At 42.1% G+C, this 20,104-nt stretch overlaps 2 protein-coding genes across 3 annotated transcripts; both read right to left on the bottom strand.

Moving 5' to 3' along the window:
• Positions 1-2,208: 2,208 nt before the first annotated feature.
• On the bottom strand, positions 2,209-5,681 carry LOC129867935 (proheparin-binding EGF-like growth factor). The gene is made up of 6 exons (XM_055941432.1): positions 4,690-5,681; positions 4,143-4,349; positions 3,780-3,948; positions 3,514-3,669; positions 3,306-3,393; positions 2,209-3,185 (listed from the first exon to the last, which is right to left on the bottom strand). The coding sequence occupies exons 1-5, from the start codon at positions 4,733-4,735 to the stop codon at positions 3,321-3,323; spliced, it is 651 nt and encodes a 216-aa protein (XP_055797407.1). The 5' UTR covers positions 4,736-5,681; the 3' UTR covers positions 2,209-3,185; positions 3,306-3,320.
• Positions 5,682-5,777: 96 nt separating this feature from the next.
• LOC129867934 (heterogeneous nuclear ribonucleoprotein H-like) lies at positions 5,778-12,539 on the bottom strand. 2 transcript variants are annotated; one of them, XM_055941430.1, is made up of 11 exons: positions 12,438-12,539; positions 10,847-10,958; positions 10,580-10,735; positions 10,302-10,445; positions 9,590-9,728; positions 8,395-8,591; positions 8,062-8,168; positions 7,840-7,975; positions 7,618-7,701; positions 7,374-7,469; positions 5,778-6,458 (listed from the first exon to the last, which is right to left on the bottom strand). In XM_055941430.1, exons 2-11 carry the CDS (start codon positions 10,929-10,931, stop codon positions 6,367-6,369), a joined length of 1,236 nt encoding a protein of 411 aa, XP_055797405.1. In that variant the 5' UTR covers positions 10,932-10,958; positions 12,438-12,539; the 3' UTR covers positions 5,778-6,366. The 2 variants fall into 2 exon arrangements, with proteins under 2 accessions (XP_055797405.1, XP_055797406.1); XM_055941431.1 differs by having other exon boundaries at positions 8,404-8,591.
• Between the last annotated feature and the right edge of the window lie 7,565 nt (positions 12,540-20,104).

Here is a 20,104-nt window from a genome sequence, read left to right as displayed (position 1 = left end):
GTACTGGTACTTCTTGTATATAGCCAAGTTATCATTACTCGTTGACTCAGTACTGGTACTCCTTGTAAATAGCCTAGTTATCATTACTCAGTGACTTGGTACTGGTACTCCTTGTATATAGCCTAGTTATCATTACTCAGTGATTTGGTACTGGTACTCCTTGTATATAGCCTAGTTATCATTACTCAGTGATTTGATACTGGTACTCCTTGTATATAGCCTAGTTATCATTACTCAGTGACTTGGTACTGGTACTCCTTGTATATATGTAACAGTATAACTTTAAACCGTCCCCTCGCCCCGACACGGGCGCGAACCAGGGGCCCTTTGCACACATCAACAACAGTCGCCCACGAAGCATCGTTACCCATCGCTCCACAAAGGCCACGGCCCTTGCAGAGCAGGGGAAACCCTACTTAAAGTCTCAGAGCAAGTGACGTAACTGATTGAAATGCTACTAGCGCGTACCCGCTAACTAGCTAGCCATTTCACATCCGTTACATATAGCCAAGTTGTCATTACTCGTTGACTCAGTACTGGTACTCCTTGTATATAGCCTAGTTATCATTACTCGTTGACTCAGTACTGGTACTCCTTGTATATAGCCAAGTTATCGTTACTCATTAACTAGGTACTGGTACTTCTTGTATATAGCCAAGTTATCATTACTCATTGACTCAGTACTGGTACTCCTTGTATATAGCCTAGTTATCATTACTCGTTGACTCAGTACTGGTACTCCTTGTATATAGCCAAGTTATCATTACTCATTAACTCGGTACTGGTACCCAGTGTATATAGCCAAGTTATCGTTACTCATTAACTTGGTACTGGTACCCAGTGTATATAGCCAAGTTATCGTTACTCATTAACTTGGTACTGGTACCCAGTGTATATAGCCAAGTTATCGTTACTCATTAACTTGGTACTGGTACCCTGTGTATATAGCCAAGTTATCGTTACTCATTAACTTGGTACTGGTACCCTGTGTATATAGCCAAGTTATCGTTACTCATTAACTTGGTACTGGTACCCTGTGTATATAGCCAAGTTATCGTTACTCATTAACTTGGTACTGGTACCCTGTGTATATAGCCAAGTTAACGTTACTCATTAACTTGGTACTGGTACTCCTTGTATATAGCCCAGTTATCATTACTTGTTGTGTATCTATTACTACTTTCTATTATTTCTCTATATTTTTCTCTCTGTATTGTTGGGAAGGGCCCCTAAGTAAGCATTTCACTGTTACTCCACACCTGTTGTTAATGAAGCATGTGACAAATACAATGTGATTGACTGTGACCTTTGTGGGGGTCGTAGAGCAAAACGGACAACACCATCGTGTTCGTGAGAGTCTCATCTTAGTGTGATGCCGTTCGGACGCTAGAGATGTTTTCGTGAGAGGACCGACTTTCGGGATGTCTCCTGGTCTGACAAACGCCGCTGTAGCTCGGCCACCTTTCACTGCAGATGCGGAAGGCAGATACTGTATCTCTAGCTTAAACAGACAGATTTAATTTATTTATTATGCCTTCAGCGGAGCATAAGGGGGCCTCAAGCAGAGAATTTGAAAATATTTATTTGTATTTTAATGCCCAGCTCATGAGGCCCCTTGATGATGTGAGGCCTGAGGCAATTGCCTCTTCTGCTTAATGGTAAATCCACCTTTGACCCCACTCTCTGAGTGTCTCAGGAAGAGTTGGGATGTGTAAAAGAACAAATGTCCAATTCACACATGCGTATTAATACACACTTGTACATGTGTGAAATAGGAAAAAATATAAGCACCCGCCAAATTATTATTATTGCATTCATTGAAATGTCCAGGTAAAAAAATCGGGAAGCTGTTTAGCAGTCAGCTATCCCCCATACTTATAGTATTTCAACTACAGATGGTCACTGTAGAATGTGTTTACCAAGCCTGATTTGTGATATCCTATCTAAATCGAGAGATTTGTTTTACCACTGCAGCTGCAGGAAGTGCTTCCTAGGGGGTTTACTGACCGTCAACCAAAATGGCGCCAGTGGTTAAACCACATAAACTGGCTATTATCATAGCACATAATGTTCCCAGAGTATCTCCAGTGACTGGTAAACATGATTGGAACAGAAAGAGTGTAGGTAAAACAGTGTTTTGCGAACCCATATAACTTCATCATCAGTAACGAAAATAAAACAAGAAATTACAAGAATGAGAACTACATGTAATTTGACTGTGAAAAGCTGTGTTTATTTTTCCCCTTTTCATTCTGAAAACATTTCTCAAGTTGATGTTTCATCAAATTGCAGTTTTACATAAAACTCTGTCCTTATTCCTCACATCTTTTACAAAACGTTTCATTTCTATCATCATTGATGTTTCAACCCTCACTCTATCAATCAGTGAAATAGAAGCAAGTACATAATGAATGCTTTTTCACCTTCAGAATTTCTTCTGCGTTTCATGTTTTATTTTTTTAGGTTTATTATTTTGGTATAACCAAAAATGTTAGATCAAAACATGAGCAGCATGTTGTTTTACGCTATAAATACATATTAACATAGATTTGACAGAATACAGAAGCATACAAACAAACTGCCAGTGCACTCTGAACATAAAAAAGCAAGTACAAATCGGAATAAGTACCGCTTAAGTATTAAATAAATAAATTATTTAAAGGACTGATTGATACAATACACCAATACTATAATGAAAATTCTGGTAAAAACCACATACAAAGATCAAATGAAACATAGGCACCCTTTGCTACAAATAATGGAAAATTTCAGATGGAGAAGGAAAACTGCACACAGCTGAGAGCCCACAATAAATTCCCTTTTGTCATACTGTACGATAGCTTGAGGGATGAGCGTCACGTTGGTAGTGACACCAACTGACAACAATCTAAATTCCCTAAATTCTCTCCTCGGTCTGTTTTAATTCCTCCATGTCATGTAAAATGACTTCAGTCAAGTTAGTATGCCCCAATTAGTTAATGGAGATTTCTGTTCCAATTGGGAAATGGCCCACGCATATAATCATGGTTTGCTATCCGGATTGTCTTTCAGGAAGTCTGTCAGACCATGCCGGGCAGGTGTCCTACGTGGTAGACATAATCCATCTCCTCCTACGTCGCCACAGTTTCCTCTTGGGGATGAACTTTATCTTAAAATGAACTGAGGTAGAATTGTCATCCTCCTAGCTGGAATAGAGCACATGGAAAAACAATAAGCAACCACCTATTTACTTAACTTTATGACAATGCCTCAGACAAACAAACTGTACGAGGTCATGAATCATTATGCAATAGAAAGACACTCACTCTGTCACTAAACTCTTAAGGATATGGGACCGCCTCAAGCTTGACCTTCTCCTCATTTTCAAGGTTGTATTGACCTTGCTTATGATACCTGATATGACAAAGGAGGAAAACAATATGTGTTATTCGTGGACAGGACAGAGGCAAGTTGGTGATCCTGAAACATCTCAAACCTTTCCAAAGACAGAAACAAGCTCTGAGGCACACTGACCTGATGGCCATTATTATGGCGATGACTGTCAGGCACAGAAAGGACACAACCACTGCTACCACAGCCAGTGCTATTGTCCTGTTGTAGCCTTCTGCTTCCTTTGTCACTGGCAGGCTGAAAAGGTGACACCGCTCACCAGAGTATCCAAGCAAACATCTACAAAGAAATACACATAAACAGTGACTTGAGTTTGGAGACACACACACACACACGATAAGTGTCTAACAAAATACAGATATGGCGCTGAATGAGGGGATGGGGCTCACATGCAGGATGGCTCTCGTAGTTCTCTCAGGTATTGGCAGACCCCATGAATGCAGTAGTCTTTATACTTCCTCAGACAGGGGTTCCTCTTCTTACCCTTTCTCTTGCCCTCCCTTGTCCTGTCTGTGTAAGGAGCCACGGGCAGATCTTTCGGCTTGGTGGAAAATGCCACTGGAGATGAGCGGAAGATAGGAACAATATTTTTATTAACAACACATAATTGGGATTCAGAGAGATAAGATCCATATACATTGTAAATAGGTTCCGTATTAAACATTCCATATGCAAAACGTGAATCTTTGAAAACGTTCTAGACTGGAGGTGCTGATGAATACCTAGAAATAAACTCTGGTAATCTACTGTACCTTTTGGAAACTCCATTTCATAATCCCCAGACAGATAGTCCTCATCACCATGTTCATAATAGTATTCCTCCTCGTCATATTCTAGCTGGTTGTCTCTTATTTCCGCATCATTGTGGAGGAGACTGACCACAGCTAATTGGGCAGGAGACTTATCCCCGTGCCTGTCAATGGTATTGGCAGAGGCACCACTTGATATCCTGAAAGACACTGGAGACACACATAGGAAACTTTATTTACATGAGATGGAATGCAGCCACACAAAGTAGGATAATTCCTCCCAAGCTGTAGCAAGAGAGAGGGGAAACATGCTGACTCCAGTTCATTGACACTTTAAAGTTTGACATATTAGGCTGTACATCTTAAAACCTGCTATAAATGTTAATATATTGCATATAGCCTACTATTATATATTCCTAAAGAATATATGATTATTCTATACATTGTTAAAACGGCTGGCCTATATAATATACCCCTATAAACAAATCGCTGCAACATTGTCACGATTTGGTTTTATATCCAGACCAGTCATTGGTGCCGACTCACTCACCTGATCCATAAACGATAAAAATTGCAAATCTGAGATAAATATTCATTGTGGTTTTTCTTTTTGAGTTAGCGAAAATACACTCAGAATGAGGCGTAATCCTTTTGATATAAATTCCACGGTACGATCTATGCCGAGTTAAACGTGTCTTTGTCCAGTAGGCTAAAGGTGTCGCTGCTTCTCTGCTTGTGACCTCTGTATCCCAGTCTACTGCTTGGGCGGACTGTTGGAAAAGAACTGTTCATTTTCCCTACTGGTGCAATTATGTATGTTGCCTCCCAATGATTCATGGCCACGCCTTTCAATAAAGGAGGCAGAACCTATACTGTAGTGTGAATTTCATGGCAAATTACATATTGGCTATGCCTAGTATTCAATGAGCGGACATCCTAATTTCATTATTTCTGACATTCCGTAGCCTCTAGTGTGATGATCAGCCCAGCAGCACTGAGCCAGCGACCACCGCAGGTTATATGCACCCTGTTATCCAATTGTAACTGCCTATCCTATAAAAAAGGAAGCATTCGGTGTATACCTACCTAATCATGCACGTGCTAGAAATATTCATATTTTTTTTTAACTTTCAATTTACAAAATCTCAAGCGATCAGTATAATTAATTTATTAGAAAAACCTGATTTGTCCGAGAATGTAAGTTGATAGAATATGTCAAATAAATAAAACGGACGGTATTTAGCCCACGCGCACATATTGACAGGCACGTTGTCGACCAGTACCGGTGCGCTTTCTGTAGGTCTAGGTTAGGGGGATATTACCAAAAAGAGTACGGCGAATAGGAAAGAGGTATTTTGCAGCGCACAATTTGCCCAGCGCAGTCCGGGTTAGGACGTCAATGTAAATAAGAATGTCTTCTTAACCGACTTGCCTGGTTAACCATTTTTTAAAAACAAAGCACAGGTATGCGCTAAATAGGCCAACAGCGCCACCAAGTGTTGGACTGGGGTAGTAGGAACTAACATAATGTAAATGAGCATTCTTTTTATACCAGGAAATAGCCTTTAGGTGTCTGGGAAACAGGCCCGTGCTGATTGCCCCAAAATACATTGCTTTAAAAAGGAATGACAAAAGAAAATATGTTAACAAGTTTATTAACGATGCCCAATAGAATCAAAACCAAGACAGTGAGATGGGATGAGACAACTATGACAAGGTTTAAAACATTTAGCAGTTTGTGAGTCAACCAAAAAGAATATCCTGTTTATTAAAAAAAAAAATAAAAAAAAAATCTATTACAACATGCTCTTTAACATTATAAAAATCCCTCCGGCTCAAAGCAAGTTTATAGGAACAATGAAAAAGGAGCTGAAAATGTTTGTCTCGGAGGAGCAGTCATGATTACCATATTTACAAAAGCACACGTTGCTTCAAACAGAATCCAGTCATTCAGGCTTTAACTACAGGTATAACTAGGGCGGAACCGAAATCAATCACCCCATGCGGTCTCAGATTCACAATACAAAATAAAAAACAACATACTGACTCCAGTGAGTTAAGTTTAAGAAAGGCTTGGGTAAAAACATGCCCTCCCCTCATCTTTCATACATTAGAGTTGAACCACTCCAGTCTGTACAGAATCTGTAACACTCGCAAAAAAAAAAACATAACATACTTTGCCAACAGCGAAGAACATAGTTTTCCGGCTGCCCGCCCCCCGGAACCCCTACATGCCCCATCCCGCTCCCATGCTGCCATTCATGCCCACGGAGCCACGGCTGCTGCCATAGTAACTGCTGCTCATCCCGCTCTGATTACCTAACAGGAATAAGAAATAGCAACATTATTACCGACGCAGACTTACCTTCTCCAATACAAACTACGCAAAAATATACATAGAAAGTGGATACTCATGGATGCGCACCACAATGGTAAAATGACAACAAAAATTGGAGACACCATGTAATTTTTTGGACACATGTTGTTGACATGGTTATTAAAATAGTGTAGACGTGACTGATAACTAAAACATTTTAGCTGGCTAGCTAATCATCTTAGCTAAATGTGGGGTAAACAAGTCAGTTATTTACCATTCATTTTAGGGATTGGGGCGGGGGGGGGAAAATCAATAGTTACCTAATTATATTATTTTACGATATATTGTATTGACAATATTGCAAAATTTGAGCTAGTTGGCTGTACCTGCACCGAAACACCCATTATTGTTCCCTCATAGCTTATTCTCCACAGGGAGACAATTTGTTTTTAGCACTTTTATTTCCATGACTAATCAAAACTAGCTATCATGGATTTCTCATCCCTCTGCAACAGACATATGATGAGCAATAAAATCACAGTATGGAATCACAATACATATAGAATCATGAGAATCGCAATGTATATCTTATCGTGAGGTACATTGGCAATTCCAAACCCTAGTTAAATTTGCCACAACAAATCTCTTTGCTAGTAAACGGGCCGCTGTCTCCACAATGGCAATGTGCTTCTAGCAATGTTAACTTTTTGGCATGTCCGCTTTCCAAGCATATATGACCCCATGTAATATTTTGGTGATGCAAATCGTGAACTATGTAGGGCCAGGATGTAAAATATATGTAGAGGTTAGGAATTTTTCTTATCTGATATGGTAAGTAAAAAAATGAAAAGAAAGAAACTGTGGCGTAATGTTAGTAACAACTCTCCTGTGACAGGCAGCAGAGAGCTGACACTTACTGTAATCATTGTACCCCCCCATGCTGGACTGGCTGCTGTAACCACCTGTATAACCAGTATTCATCTGTTGGTTGCCTCCATAGGAAGACTGGTTGGCTGTGGAAAATAGAACTCTGTCAAATAAAATACCTTACAACAATATGGTGTATGTCCAATTAAAGCCAAACTGATTCTGCACACAGAAATACACCCGTTGGCCCAGAATAAACTTTTATGCCTTCATCTACTTCCCATAAAAACTCACCCATAGCCCCCATCATCTGTCCACCATAGCCACCATTGCTGCCCCCTGCTGTCGAGTTGAGGAACAACTCAACATAACGGTGCTCTGAGGAAGAGAGGGCAGTGTGAAACAAGGCAAACATCTTGATTGGATTAAAAAAGACAGAAGGTTTAGGATGCAACTACCCAGACAGACACAGTGATGATGACCCACACACAGCACATTAAATTACTGCAGACTCACGCATGTTGGCTTTATCCTTCGACATGGCTGCCACAGCATCCTCATGCGTGGCAAACTCCACGTCAGCCTCTCCTGTCACCCTCCCGTCTGGCCCGACCTCGATGTGCACACGCACTGGGTTCAGCGGAGAGAAAAACTACATGGGGGGGGGAATACGGCAACAATTAGCATTACAAGTCAGTGACTGAGTGTGTATATTACATAACTAGTTCTGGTACTCACACTGTAGATGTCAGTCTCTGTTGCCCGGTAAGGAAGACCCCTCATGTGCACGCAGTGTCCGGTCGTACTCTGAAAACTTGAACCACTGTCACTATAACGATCTGAACCTAGGAAAGTCCACAGAGTTAGAAGGCTTATGATTAGTTCCACCCACAAACACAGTAGAAATATACACAACTCCAGTATACAGTCTAACATCCAAAAACATGGTAAGTTTTCCCATACTGCTGTGTCCCATCACCATCCACCTGTGATTTCCAAAGACACAGCAGAACGTGAAGAAGAAAAGAAGAAGAGGGATGGCAGGGACAGAGAACTGAACTATATTCTCACCAGCCTCACCTCCACCGTAGCCCCCACGACGCATCCTGTCGAAAGAGCCTCCTCGGCTCATGCCGTTGTAGCCACGGCCGCCTCCACCACCGGGCCGGTCGTAGGGGCCTGGTCTCTGCATGCCGCCCATGGTTTTGCGTGGGGGCTCGTAGTTCGTCCGCACCTCTGCATTGCTGCTCTTGAATATCTCAATATACCTAAAAAGGCACACAGACAAGCATTAGGCCAGGGTGCTAGTACCAAATTGTTTAACGACTATTGAGGAGAATACTGTACACGAGCAAAACAAAAACCAGGTAGCACTAAGGACATAGGACTGTAGCATTTCCATCCTGTTACTCACATCCATGCATGTCAATCATAATATCGATAAGACAAGTAATGTCTCAAATTAGTTGTGACTTTCACTGACTGAACATTGAGGCTTCTCTTGTTAGGGTTAGTGACATATAGCCACTGGAATGCTACAGCTATTTTCCTGTAGATTTTTTAAATAAACGACCACTGAGAAATCAGGAAAAATGAAACACTTTTTCTTATGGTTACTCAAAAGAACCATAGAGAAGTACACTGTCAGTGTTGCCATTATGCCATTAATAAATAAATGCCATTATTGACCCCAGAAAATCAAAGCTTTCCTTGTGACTGCAGGATCCATGGCCCAAGGAAGACTGGGTCTCAGTTACATCTGTGTGCCATGAGGGCCTGTGGATTAGTGCAGAGTGAAAACTGGTACCATCTTGGGCAAAAACACCATGGTGTCAAGGTGCCATTTTTAGAGAACACATTTAAATTCGATTCAAAATTAACTGGAATTGGGGGGGGAGGGGGGGGGGGGTAGATGAAAAGCATTTTATTTGTATCTGGCCCAGTTTAGTGATGTATATTCTGAATTCTCCATCTACATTACAAAAGGTGTTTCCTGACACCTTTGAGTGGAAGTCATTCGAAAACTTCCTCACAAAACCAAGTCCAGGACAATCACTCAGCACTGAGGTATGTTTTGGCCCAAAAATACGAGGTGCGTCTCTGAATTCGAAGAGACTATGGGCGATGATCTGAAATGGATACATGTATGAATGGTCCTTGTAGCATGTGCAGGTTCTTGGCATGTGTCATTACCACAGAAGACGATTGTGGTAACAGGTGAATACCATAAGAAAAGCAGCTTAGCCAGCCAACCATCCATCCCCACCTGTGCCCTATTCTTTCCTTGTGTTTCTTTAGAGCCTTTTCAGCTATATCCTGTGAAGCAAACTGCACGAAGGCCTCCCCCGTACTCCTCCCCTGGAAGTCCACCGGCAATGTAATCCCATTTGGCACGATTTCCAACCCTTCAACCCAAGGACAGATAACCCCAGCGGGGGGGACATATTAAATCACATGCCCATTCACAGAGTTGTTGCTCTTTTTCTTCAAAAATAACAAAATGAAAAGGGGGGAAAAAAACACATCAGACACGAGAACCCTATGAAAAATAACCTTATGAACAGCGTTCCAGATGACTGTCAGCATTTGCATAATTTATTTACTTACTGTTTTTTTGTACTTCATTCTGTGAACATAAAATAAAAAAGGGACCCATAGAATAGTAGGGAGAAATGAAGTTAGTGCTTGTTTGCACCAATTAATAGAGTGGTGCTATGGTTGAGTGGACGACTAATGTAAGACTAATCCAAAACAGAAGTATCCATCTGGGCTCTAATTAAGTCTCAGTTCTGATGGACTATCATAGTGATGTCATATCACAGAGATCAGATCCCAATTAAATGTCAAGAGGCCATTAAGATAAGAATTTTCCTTCAGCCAAGTCTAGAACTACAGGCAGTGTATTTTCAAAGCTATTTTGATATCAACTGAGGGTGATAATCTTAATTGGACTGGAGGACAAAGGGCACCAAACACACCTAAGAAGAACTGGACAATCTCCTCCTTGCTACAGCCGAAGGGAAGTCCACGCAGCCTCACAAGCCCGTCCCCCTCAGTCTCTGGGCTGTTTGGACCGGTGTGCTTCATGACCCAGTCCATCTCCACGTTGTTCGATTTGAATACTGAGACAGAAAACAGAACATGTAGATTCTTTAGCATCTAATCTCATATCAGAACCTGTTGGCACAATCACCTTGAAGATAATCATAATTCAAGATACTATTGGAATCAGAAGACAAACAAAATTAATGAATACCTTCCACATATCGGTGACCCAGGGTCTCTCGGTCTTTCTTGACTGCAATCTTCAGGTCGTCCTCTGACTCCAGCTCTACGAAGGCCTCGCCGCTTGGCCTACCCTCACGAGTGTAGGTGAAATGGATGCTTGTCCCATTGTTTGCAACTTTACAATCTGGAATATTATTGCAACAATTTAGTCACCTGAAAAACTTACGACATACTTACAGACTTTGTTTTTATTAGGGGGAGAGAAAAAAACAAGTATCCATGTTTGTTTTTTTACCAGAGAAAAATCTTGCCACTTCATCCACAGCGCAAGACCAGGGAAGGCCACGAATACGCACCACAAATCCCTCTCCATCTGCCATGGTTATTTTATGATCGGTCAGCCCTGGCTTGAGAGACAGTCAAAGTAAGCTACTATACATCAGGGGTCGGCAACAAGCTGCCCTCGGGCCAAAACATACCAGCGAGGGATCTTTTTAGGTCCCTCTGTTTGAGGGTTGTTTGTTTTGGGTATAAAAAAATATATCACCAGGATTTTCAGCAAAAAAATTGTTTAATTAAGGTATGTAATTGTTATTTACAAATAAAATGTGTTTTTGTGCTTAATTGTGGACAATTTGCAGTGTACAAATAGTATTATCAGTATTAGTTCCGGCCCACAACCATCGATCAGATATAAATTACCCGCAGCTTAATCTATCATACCAGTACAATACAGTCAATGCATCTTGATGGGTACCTAGCATTTAAAGATGCACTATGCAGAAATCACTCCGCCATTTCCTGGTTGCTAACATTTTAATAGTTAGCTTAATTTCAGTTTATGGTGACAAACAAGTATACTGTAGAGAATGCTTGTTCCATCTAAACCACTGTTTGAATCTATTTCCCATAACCAAACATATTGTGTTTTCAGTTGGACAAAAACGAAAGTAAAACATGCGCAAATTAAACTTAAAGGGAAGCATAGAAATAACGCAAATCTAACACATCTACCGCTTCTTATACTTGTTTAATGAGAATGACAAAACACACTTCTATGTGAATTTGGTCCATTCGCCCAAAAGTCTCCTATTGCAGATTTGACGATAACTGGCCATATTAAAAAGGATCATGGTTTAGCGTTCTCGAAATATAAAATGTTTGTCCATCTCGCAAGAGTGTGGGACTTTGCTATACCACAGCTGACTATCAAGGAGAACAAACGGGTCAGGCGGGAGCCATTTTGGGAGGTAAAGCCAGAACTCACCAGTCAATACATCTTCAAATCAGAACCCGGGAAACGCAGAATCTGAATGAATTTAATTTCGGAATCACTAGTTAGCTGTTACTACATAGGCGAACTGTAATACATAATATTTTACATCAGAGTCTATTAAACTCCTGTATCAATGGCATGGCCATTTGAGTTGTTAGCTAAACAGTTATTTTTAATTTGGATGGGCTGCTCCTATACCAATCTCTGGCTGGCCTAAAAAAGAGCCAATGTGAGGTTGTATTTAGTTGACGTTAGCTAGCTAGGTAACATTTCAATGAATGAGTAGGTAACCTTAGATAGCTAGTAAGATTATGAGTTTAGACGTATAATTCTCTTGCACGTCTGTTATAGTTAGCGACTAAATGCCCGAATTATAATCTACAAAACCAGCAACAATGTTGGTAGTTTTCTAGCTAGCTACACAAAGCATGCTATCCGCACGCAGACAAAGACGTCGCAGGCCTCAAGACTACCACGGCTTAGCAAGCGACCCGTTCATTAATCGAGGTCAGTCTGCAATTAGAAAAGTAATGTATAAATGCTTATACTTGAAACCTGAGTTAGCTAACCTTTCGGCTTTAATAGAATGCGACCACTGAAATGAAAATACCTGATGTCTTTTCTAGTCGGGTGTTCGGCGTGGCTCCTGTCTGGGCTAGTGTTCCTACAATGCCGGAAACGCAAAACAAAGATTGCGAAGTTCTTCTTTGAAAATGTATTGGCGGATCGCAACCAACTGAAAGGTGCATACACCGCCACCTCCTGTACTGGAGTGTGAGGACTCCCTATTAATCTATCTATCTTATTTGGCCCTGTGTTTCTGCCTACTGTTCTGGCGTCTGAATTAATTACACTATGTGACACAAAAGGGAAGGGAAATAGGACAAGGAAATGGAAAGAACGATTGCCCTACCAACTACCCAACCCTACGCCCATTAAAACCTCACCACTATCCCACTACTTGGCCCTATGTGATCCTACAGCAGGCCGGCTGCCTGGGAGGACGGGACAATATCGTTCAACACACATTGAAACTCATCTGTAGTAAAATCTCGTACACCCAAGTACTTCTCTGCAAATGCTACCACAACTATTTATCTATAGTCTGTGAATTGCGTTTCATTTCTGCTGTGCAGTTGATAACCGTGGTTATGAACAGATTGTGAAATCAGACATTCACATAAAAACTTTTTTTTTTAAATTAAATGAAATAGTAACACCAGTCTTATATTTAATACATTACTATTAAGTCCAAATATAATGATTTCTCTATGACAAGGCCTAACTATGTCTGATTTCTCTATGACAAGGCCCCACTATGTCTGATTTCTCTATGACAAGGCCCCACTATGTCTGATTTCTCTATGACAAGGCCCCACTATGTCTGATTTCTCTATTTATTTATTTATTTACCGTTATTTTACCAGGTAAGTTGACTGAGAAGACGTTCTCATTTGCAGCAACGACCTGGGGAATAGTTACAGGGGAGAGGAGGGGGATGAATGAGCCAATTGTAAACTGGGGATTATTAGGTGACCATGATGGTTTGAGGGCCAGATTGGGAATTTAGCCAGGACACCGGGGTTAACACCCCTACTCTTACGATAAGTGCCATGGGATCTTTAATGACCTCAGAGAGTCAGGACACCCGTTTAACGTCCCATCCGAAAGACGGCACCCTACACAGGGCAGTGTCCCCAATCACTGCCCTGGGGCATTGGGATATTTTTTAGACCAGAGGAAAGAGTGCCTCCTACTGGCCCTCCAACACCACTTCCAGCAGCATCTGGTCTCCCATCCAGGGACTGACCAGGACCAACCCTGCTTAGCTTCAGAAGCAAGCCAGTAGTGGTATGCAGGGTGGTATGCTGCTGGCAGACAAGGCCCCACTATGTCTGATTTCTCTATGACAAGGCCCCACTATGTCTGATTTCTCTATGACATGGCCTAACTATGTCTGATTTCTCTATGACAAGGCCCCACTATGTCTGATTTCTCTATGACAAGGCCTAACTATGTCTGATTTCTCTATGACATGGCCTAACTATGTCTGATTTCTCTATGACAAGGCCCCACTATGTCTGATTTCTCTATGACAAGGCCCATCAATGTCTGATTTCTCTATGACAAGGCCTAACTATGTCTGATTTCTATATGACAAGGCCTAACTATGTCTGATTTCTCTATGACAAGGCCCCACTATGTCTGATTTCTCTATGACAAGGCCCCACTATGTCTGATTTCTCTATGACATGGCCTAACTATGTCTGATTTCTCTATGACAAGGCCCCACTATGTCTGATTTCTCTATGACAAGGCCTAACTATGTCTGATTTCTCTATGACAAGGCCCCACTATGTCTGATTTCTCTATGACAAGGCCTAACTATGTCTGATTTCTCTATGACAAGACCTAACTATGTCTGATTTCTCTATGACAAGGCCCCACTATGTCTGATTTCTCTATGACAAGGCCTAACTATGTCTGATTTCTCTATGACAAGGCCTAACTATGTCTGATTTCTCTATGACAAGGCCCAACTATGTCTGATTTCTCTATGACAAGGCCCAACTATGTCTGATTTCTATATGACAAGGCCTAACTATGTCTGATTTCTCTATGACAAGGCCCCACTATGTCTGATTTCTCTATGACAAGGCCTAACAATGTCTGATTTCTCTATGACAAGGCCTAACTATGTCTGATTTCTCTATGACATGGCCTAACTATGTCTGATTTCTCTATGACAAGGCCTAACAATGTCTGATTTCTCTATGACAAGGCCTAACTATGTCTGATTTCTCTATGACATGGCCTAACTATGTCTGATTTCTCTATGACAAGGCCTAACTATGTCTGATTTCTCTATGACAAGGCCTAACTATGTCTGATTTCTCTATGACAAGGCCCCACTATGTCTGATTTCTCTATGACAAGGCCTAACTATGTCTGATTTCTCTATGACAAGGCCTAACTATGTCTGATTTCTCTATGACAAGGCCTAACAATGTCTGATTTCTCTATGACAAGGCCTAACTATGTCTGATTTCTCTATGACAAGGCCTAACTATGTCTGATTTCTCTATGACAAGGCCTAACTATGTCTGATTTCTCTATGACAAGGCCCAACTATGTCTGATTTCTCTTAAGGTTCCTTCTTTCCCTTGAAAGTTTTTCCTTGCCTCTGATGCCATTTGCTTTCTTTGGGTTTAGGTCTTTGTCAAATGACTTCATAAGATTGCATAATTTGTTTAAATATGCACAAATACAATTTATTAATTTACACTGAGTATACAAATCATTAAGAACACATGCTCTGATTCAGAGGGGTTAAAGCCCCCCCACCTCTCTAATTCAGAGGGGTTAAAGCCCCCCCACCTCTCTAATTCAGAGGGGTTAGGTTAAATGCAGAAGACACATTTCAGATGAATGCATTCAGTTGTACAACTGACTAGGTCTCCCCTTTCCCTTCCCCTTCCCCTGTCACTTGTTAAATCCACTTTACTTCATATCCACTCAATAATAGGATGGTTTTCCATATATATACACACAGACCAGTCCAAAATTTGGACACACCTATTTATTCAAGGGTTTTTCTTTATTTTTACTATTTTCTACATTGTACATTGTAGAATAATAGTGAAGACATCTAAACTATGAAATTACACATATGGAATTATGTAGTAAACAAAAAGTGTTAAATTGCCACCCTTTGCCTTGATGACAGCTTTGCACACTCTTGGCATTCTCTCAACCAGCTTCATGAGGAATGATTTTCCAACAGTCTTGAAGTAGTTCCCACATATACTGAGCACTTGTTGGCTGCTTTTCCTTCACTCTGCTGTCCAACTCATCCCAAACCATCTCAATTGGGTTGAGGTCGGGTGCTTGTGGAGGCCAGGTCATCTGATGCAGCACTCTCCTATATCAAATAGCCCTTACATAGCCTGGAGGTGTGTTTGGGTCATTGTCCTGTTGAAAAACAAATGATAGTCCCACTAAGTGCAAACCAGATGGGATGGCGTATCGCTGCAGAATGCTGTGGTAGCCATGCTGGTTAAGTGTGCCTTGAATTCAAAATAAATCACAGACAGTTTCACCAGAAAAGCACCCCCACACTATCACACCTCCTCCACCACACTTCACGGTGGGAACCACACATGCAGAGATCATCCGTTCACCTACTCTGCATTTCACAAAGACACAGCAGTTGGAACCAAAAATCTAAAATTTGAACTCATCAGACCAAAGGACCGATTTCCATCGGTCTAATGTCCATTGCTTGTGTTTCTTGGGCCAAGCAAGACTCTTATTATTATTGGTGTCCTTTAGTAGTGGTTTCTTTACAGAAATTCGACCATGAAGGCCTGATTCACGTAGTCTCCTCTAAACAGTTGATGTTAAGATGTGTCTGTTACTTGAACTCTGTGAAGCATTTATTTGGGCTGCAATCTGAGGCTGGTAACTCCAATGAACGTATCCTTTGCAGCAGAGGTAACTCTGGCTCTTCCTTTCCTGTAGCGGTCCTCATGAGAACTAGTTTCATCATAGTGCTTGATGGTTTTTGCAACTGCACTTGAAGAAACTTTAAAAGTTCTTGACATTTTCCGAATTGACTGGTCTTCATGTCTTAAAGTAAAAATGGACTGTCGTTTCTCTTTGCTTATTTGAGCTGTTCTTGTCATAATATGGATTCGTGTATATATATATTTCACAAAGACACAGCAGTTGGAACCAAAAATCTAAAATTTGAACTCATCAGACCAAAGGACCGATTTCCATCGGTCTAATGTATATATATGGTGGTCAGACTGATAGGCAGTGGGGAACAGCTGGAGTTGGGCTTGAACAGGGGGACTGCTTTTGCCCAAATTTTAGACTTCTAATTCATTACATCATGAATTACTGGGCAAGTTCATTTTGCTTCTCCCAGTACCCCGGGTGGGTAGAAATGTCACTTTAGGACCAATGGGCACTGGGCAATGCAAAACAAATTCGCCCAATGAAATGAGGTCTAATCACTTTCCACATAGGTAATTCATGTGAGATAAATCTAAGAAATGACTGAAAAATTATCTGCTTAGGGAGATGGATACAGGCATCCTGGTCACATGGCCCGCCCATCTGAGCTGTGCTTTCATAAGCAGTGTGGGAATGCTCATCATGTCGGCTCCATTGAGAACTACAGTGTCTGAGATTATGTCCTGCCACTTGATCCTCAGGAGCTTCCTCAAACAGTTCAGGTGAAAGTGGCTTAGTTTCCTGGCATAGCGTTGGTAGACTGGTAGGGGTCGGACATAAGTAAGGGTCGGTAATGTGACTGCCTGGTTAACCGTTTTGTTTCCAGTTTGATGCCTGTCCTTTCCCACACCAAATCTCACAGACGGCCAAAGGCTGCACTAGCCTTGACGATCCTGATGTTCGTTTCATTGTCTATGTGAACACCCCAAGAAGTTCCGTTACCAAGGTAGGTGAATTTGACCACAGCTGACAGTTTATGACCTATCAAATCACATCAAATGTAATTAGTCACATGCGCCAAATACAACAGTGAAACAATACTTACAGTAAAATGTTTACTTACGAGCCCCTAACCAACAATGCAGTTTAAAAGAAATACGGATAAGAATAAGAGATAAAAGTAACAAGTAATTAAAGAGCAGCAGTAAAATAACAATAGCGAGACTATATACAGGGGGTACCGGTACAGAGTTAATGTGCGGGGGCACCGGTTAGTTGAGGTAATATGTACACGTAGGTAGAGTTATTAAAGTGACTATACATAGATGACAACAGAGAGTAAAGAGTGGTGTAAAGAGGGGGGCCACTGCAAATAGTCTGGGTAGCCATTTGACTAGATGTTCAGGAGTCTTATGGCTTGGGGGTAGAAGCTGTTAGAATAGGTTTTGTTGTGCCCTCTTCACGACTGTCTTAGTGTGCTTGGAGCATGTCAGTTTGTTGGTGATGTGGACACCAAGGAACTTGAAGCTCTCAACCTGCTCTACTGCAGCCCCGTCAATGAGAATGGGGGCGTGCTCAGTCCTCTTTTTCCTGTAGTCCACAATCATCTCCTTTGTCTTGATTACGTTGATAGAGAGGTTGTTGTCCTGGCACCACAGGGCCAGGTCTCTGATCTCCTTCCTATAGGCTGTCTCGTCGTTGTCGGTGATCAGGGCTTCCACTGTTGTGTCATCGGCAAATGTAATGATGGTGTTGGAGTTGTGCCTGGCCGTGCAGCCATGAGTGAACAGGGAGTACAAGAGGGGGCTGAGCACGCACCCCTGAGGGGTCCCTGTGTTGAGGATCAGCGTGGCGGATGTTTTGTTACCTACCCTTACCACCTGGGGGCAGCCCGTCAGGAAGTCCAGGATCCAGTTGCAGAGGGAGGTGTTTAGTCCCAGGGTCCTTAGCTTATTGATGAGCTTTGAGGGCACTATGGTGTTGAACGCTGAGCTGTAGTCAATGAATAGCATTCTCACATAGGTGTTCCTTTTGTCCAGGTGGGAAAGGGCGGTGTGGAGTGCAATAGAGATTGCAACATCTGTGGATCTTTTGGGGCAGTATGCAAATTGGAGTGGGTCTAGGGTTTCTGGGATGATGGTGTTAATGTGAGCCATCACCACCCTTTCAAAGCACTTCATGGTTACAGATGTGAGTGCTACAGGTCAGTAGTAATTTAGGCAGGTTACATTAGTGTTCTTGGGCACAGGGACTATGCTGGTCTTACAGACTCGGACAGGGAGAGGTTGAAAATGTCAGTGAAGACACTTGCCAGTTGGTCAGCGCATGCTCGCAGTACACATCCCTCTGGCCCTGCGGCCTTGGGAATGTTGACCTGTTTAAAGGTCTTACTCACATCGGCTGAGGAGAGCGTGATCACACAGTCTTCCGGAACAGCTGGTGCTTTCATGCATGTTTCAGTGCTATTTCCCTCAAATCGAGCATAGAAGTAGTTTAGCTCGTCTGGTAGGCTCGTGTCACTGGGCAGCTCTCGAGTGTGCTTCCCTTTGTAGTGTTTAATAGTTTGCAAGCCCTGCCACATCCGACGAGCGTCAGAGCCGGTGTCGTACGACTCGATCTTAGTTCTGTATTGACGCTTTGCCTGTTTGATGGTTCGTCGGAGGGCATAGCGGGATTTCTTATAAGCTTCCGGGTTAGAGTCCCGCTCCTTGAAAGCGGTAGCTCTATCCTTTAGCTCAGTGCGGATGCTGCCTGTAATCCATGGCTTCTGGTTGGGGTATGTACATACCGTCACTGTGGGGACGACGTCATCGATGCACTTATTGATGAAGCCAATGACTGATGTGGTGTACTCCTCAATGCCATCGGAGGAATCGCGGAACATATTCCAGTCTGTGCTAGCAAAACAGTCCTGTAGCTTAGCATCTGCTTCCTGTGACCTCTTTTTTATTGATCTAGCCACTGGTGCTTCCTGCTTTAATTTTTGCTTGTAAGCAGGAATCAGGAGGATAGAATTATGGTCAGATTTGCCAAATGGAGGGTGAGGGAGAGCTTTGTATGCATCTCTGTGTGTGGAGTAAAGGTGGTCCAGAGTTTTTCCCCTCTGGTTGCACATTTAACATGCTGATAGAAATTAGGTAAAACAGATTTAAGTTTCCCTGCATTAAAGTCCCCGTCTACTAGGAGCGCTGCCTTTGGGTGAGCATTTTCTTGTTTGCTTATGGCGGTATACAGCTCATTGAGTGCGGTTTTAGTGCCAGCATCGGTCTGTGGTGGTATGTAGACAGCTACGAAAAATACAGATGAAAACTCTCTAGGTAGATAGTGAGGTCAACAGCTTATCATGAGATACTCTACCTCAGGCGAGCAAAACCTTGAGACTTCCTTACATATCGTGCACCAGCTGTTATTTACTTATAAGCATAGGCTCCCGCCTCGTGTCTTACCAGAGGCTGCTGTTCTATCCTGCTGATAGAGTGTATAACCTGCCAGCTGTATGTTCTTAATGTCGTCGTTCAGTCACAACTCGGTGAAACGTAAGATGTTACAGTTTTTAATGTTCCGTTGGTAGGATATACGTGCTTTCAGTTCATCCCATTTATTTTCCAGCGATTGAACGTTAGCTAGCAGGACAGAAGGCAAAGGCAGATTAGCCACTCGTCACCTGATCCTCACAAGGCACCCTGATCTTTTCCCGCGAAATCTCAGTTTTCTCCAGCGAATGACGGGGATCTGGGCCTGGTCGGGTGTCTGTAGTATCTCCCTCCCATCCGACTCATTGACGAAAAACTCTTTGTCTAATCTGAGGTGAGTAAT

This window comes from Salvelinus fontinalis, chromosome 13 (genome assembly GCF_029448725.1).
Source record: "Salvelinus fontinalis isolate EN_2023a chromosome 13, ASM2944872v1, whole genome shotgun sequence".
NCBI lineage: Eukaryota > Metazoa > Chordata > Actinopteri > Salmoniformes > Salmonidae > Salvelinus > Salvelinus fontinalis.
This window is presented reverse-complemented; position numbering and strand designations above follow the sequence as displayed.

Excerpts from the sequence above, each read along its gene's own strand:
- LOC129867935 (XM_055941432.1), bottom strand. The coding sequence starts at position 4,735 with ATGAATATTTATCTCAGATTTGCAATTTTTATCGTTTATGGATCAG. Across the intron at positions 4,350-4,689 it reads TTTTATCGTTTATGGATCAG|TGTCTTTCAGGATATCAAGT; the intron begins GTGAGTGAGTCG and ends GTGTGTCTCCAG. Across the intron at positions 3,670-3,779 it reads CTACGAGAGCCATCCTGCAT|ATGTTTGCTTGGATACTCTG; the intron begins GTGAGCCCCATC and ends ATTTCTTTGTAG.
- LOC129867934 (XM_055941430.1), bottom strand. The coding sequence starts at position 10,931 with ATGGCAGATGGAGAGGGATTTGTGGTGCGTATTCGTGGCCTTCCCTGG. Across the intron at positions 10,736-10,846 it reads AGTGGCAAGATTTTTCTCTG|ATTGTAAAGTTGCAAACAAT; the intron begins GTAAAAAAACAA and ends ATAATATTCCAG. Across the intron at positions 8,592-9,589 it reads AAGGAAAGAATAGGGCACAG|GTATATTGAGATATTCAAGA; the intron begins GTGGGGATGGAT and ends GTGCCTTTTTAG.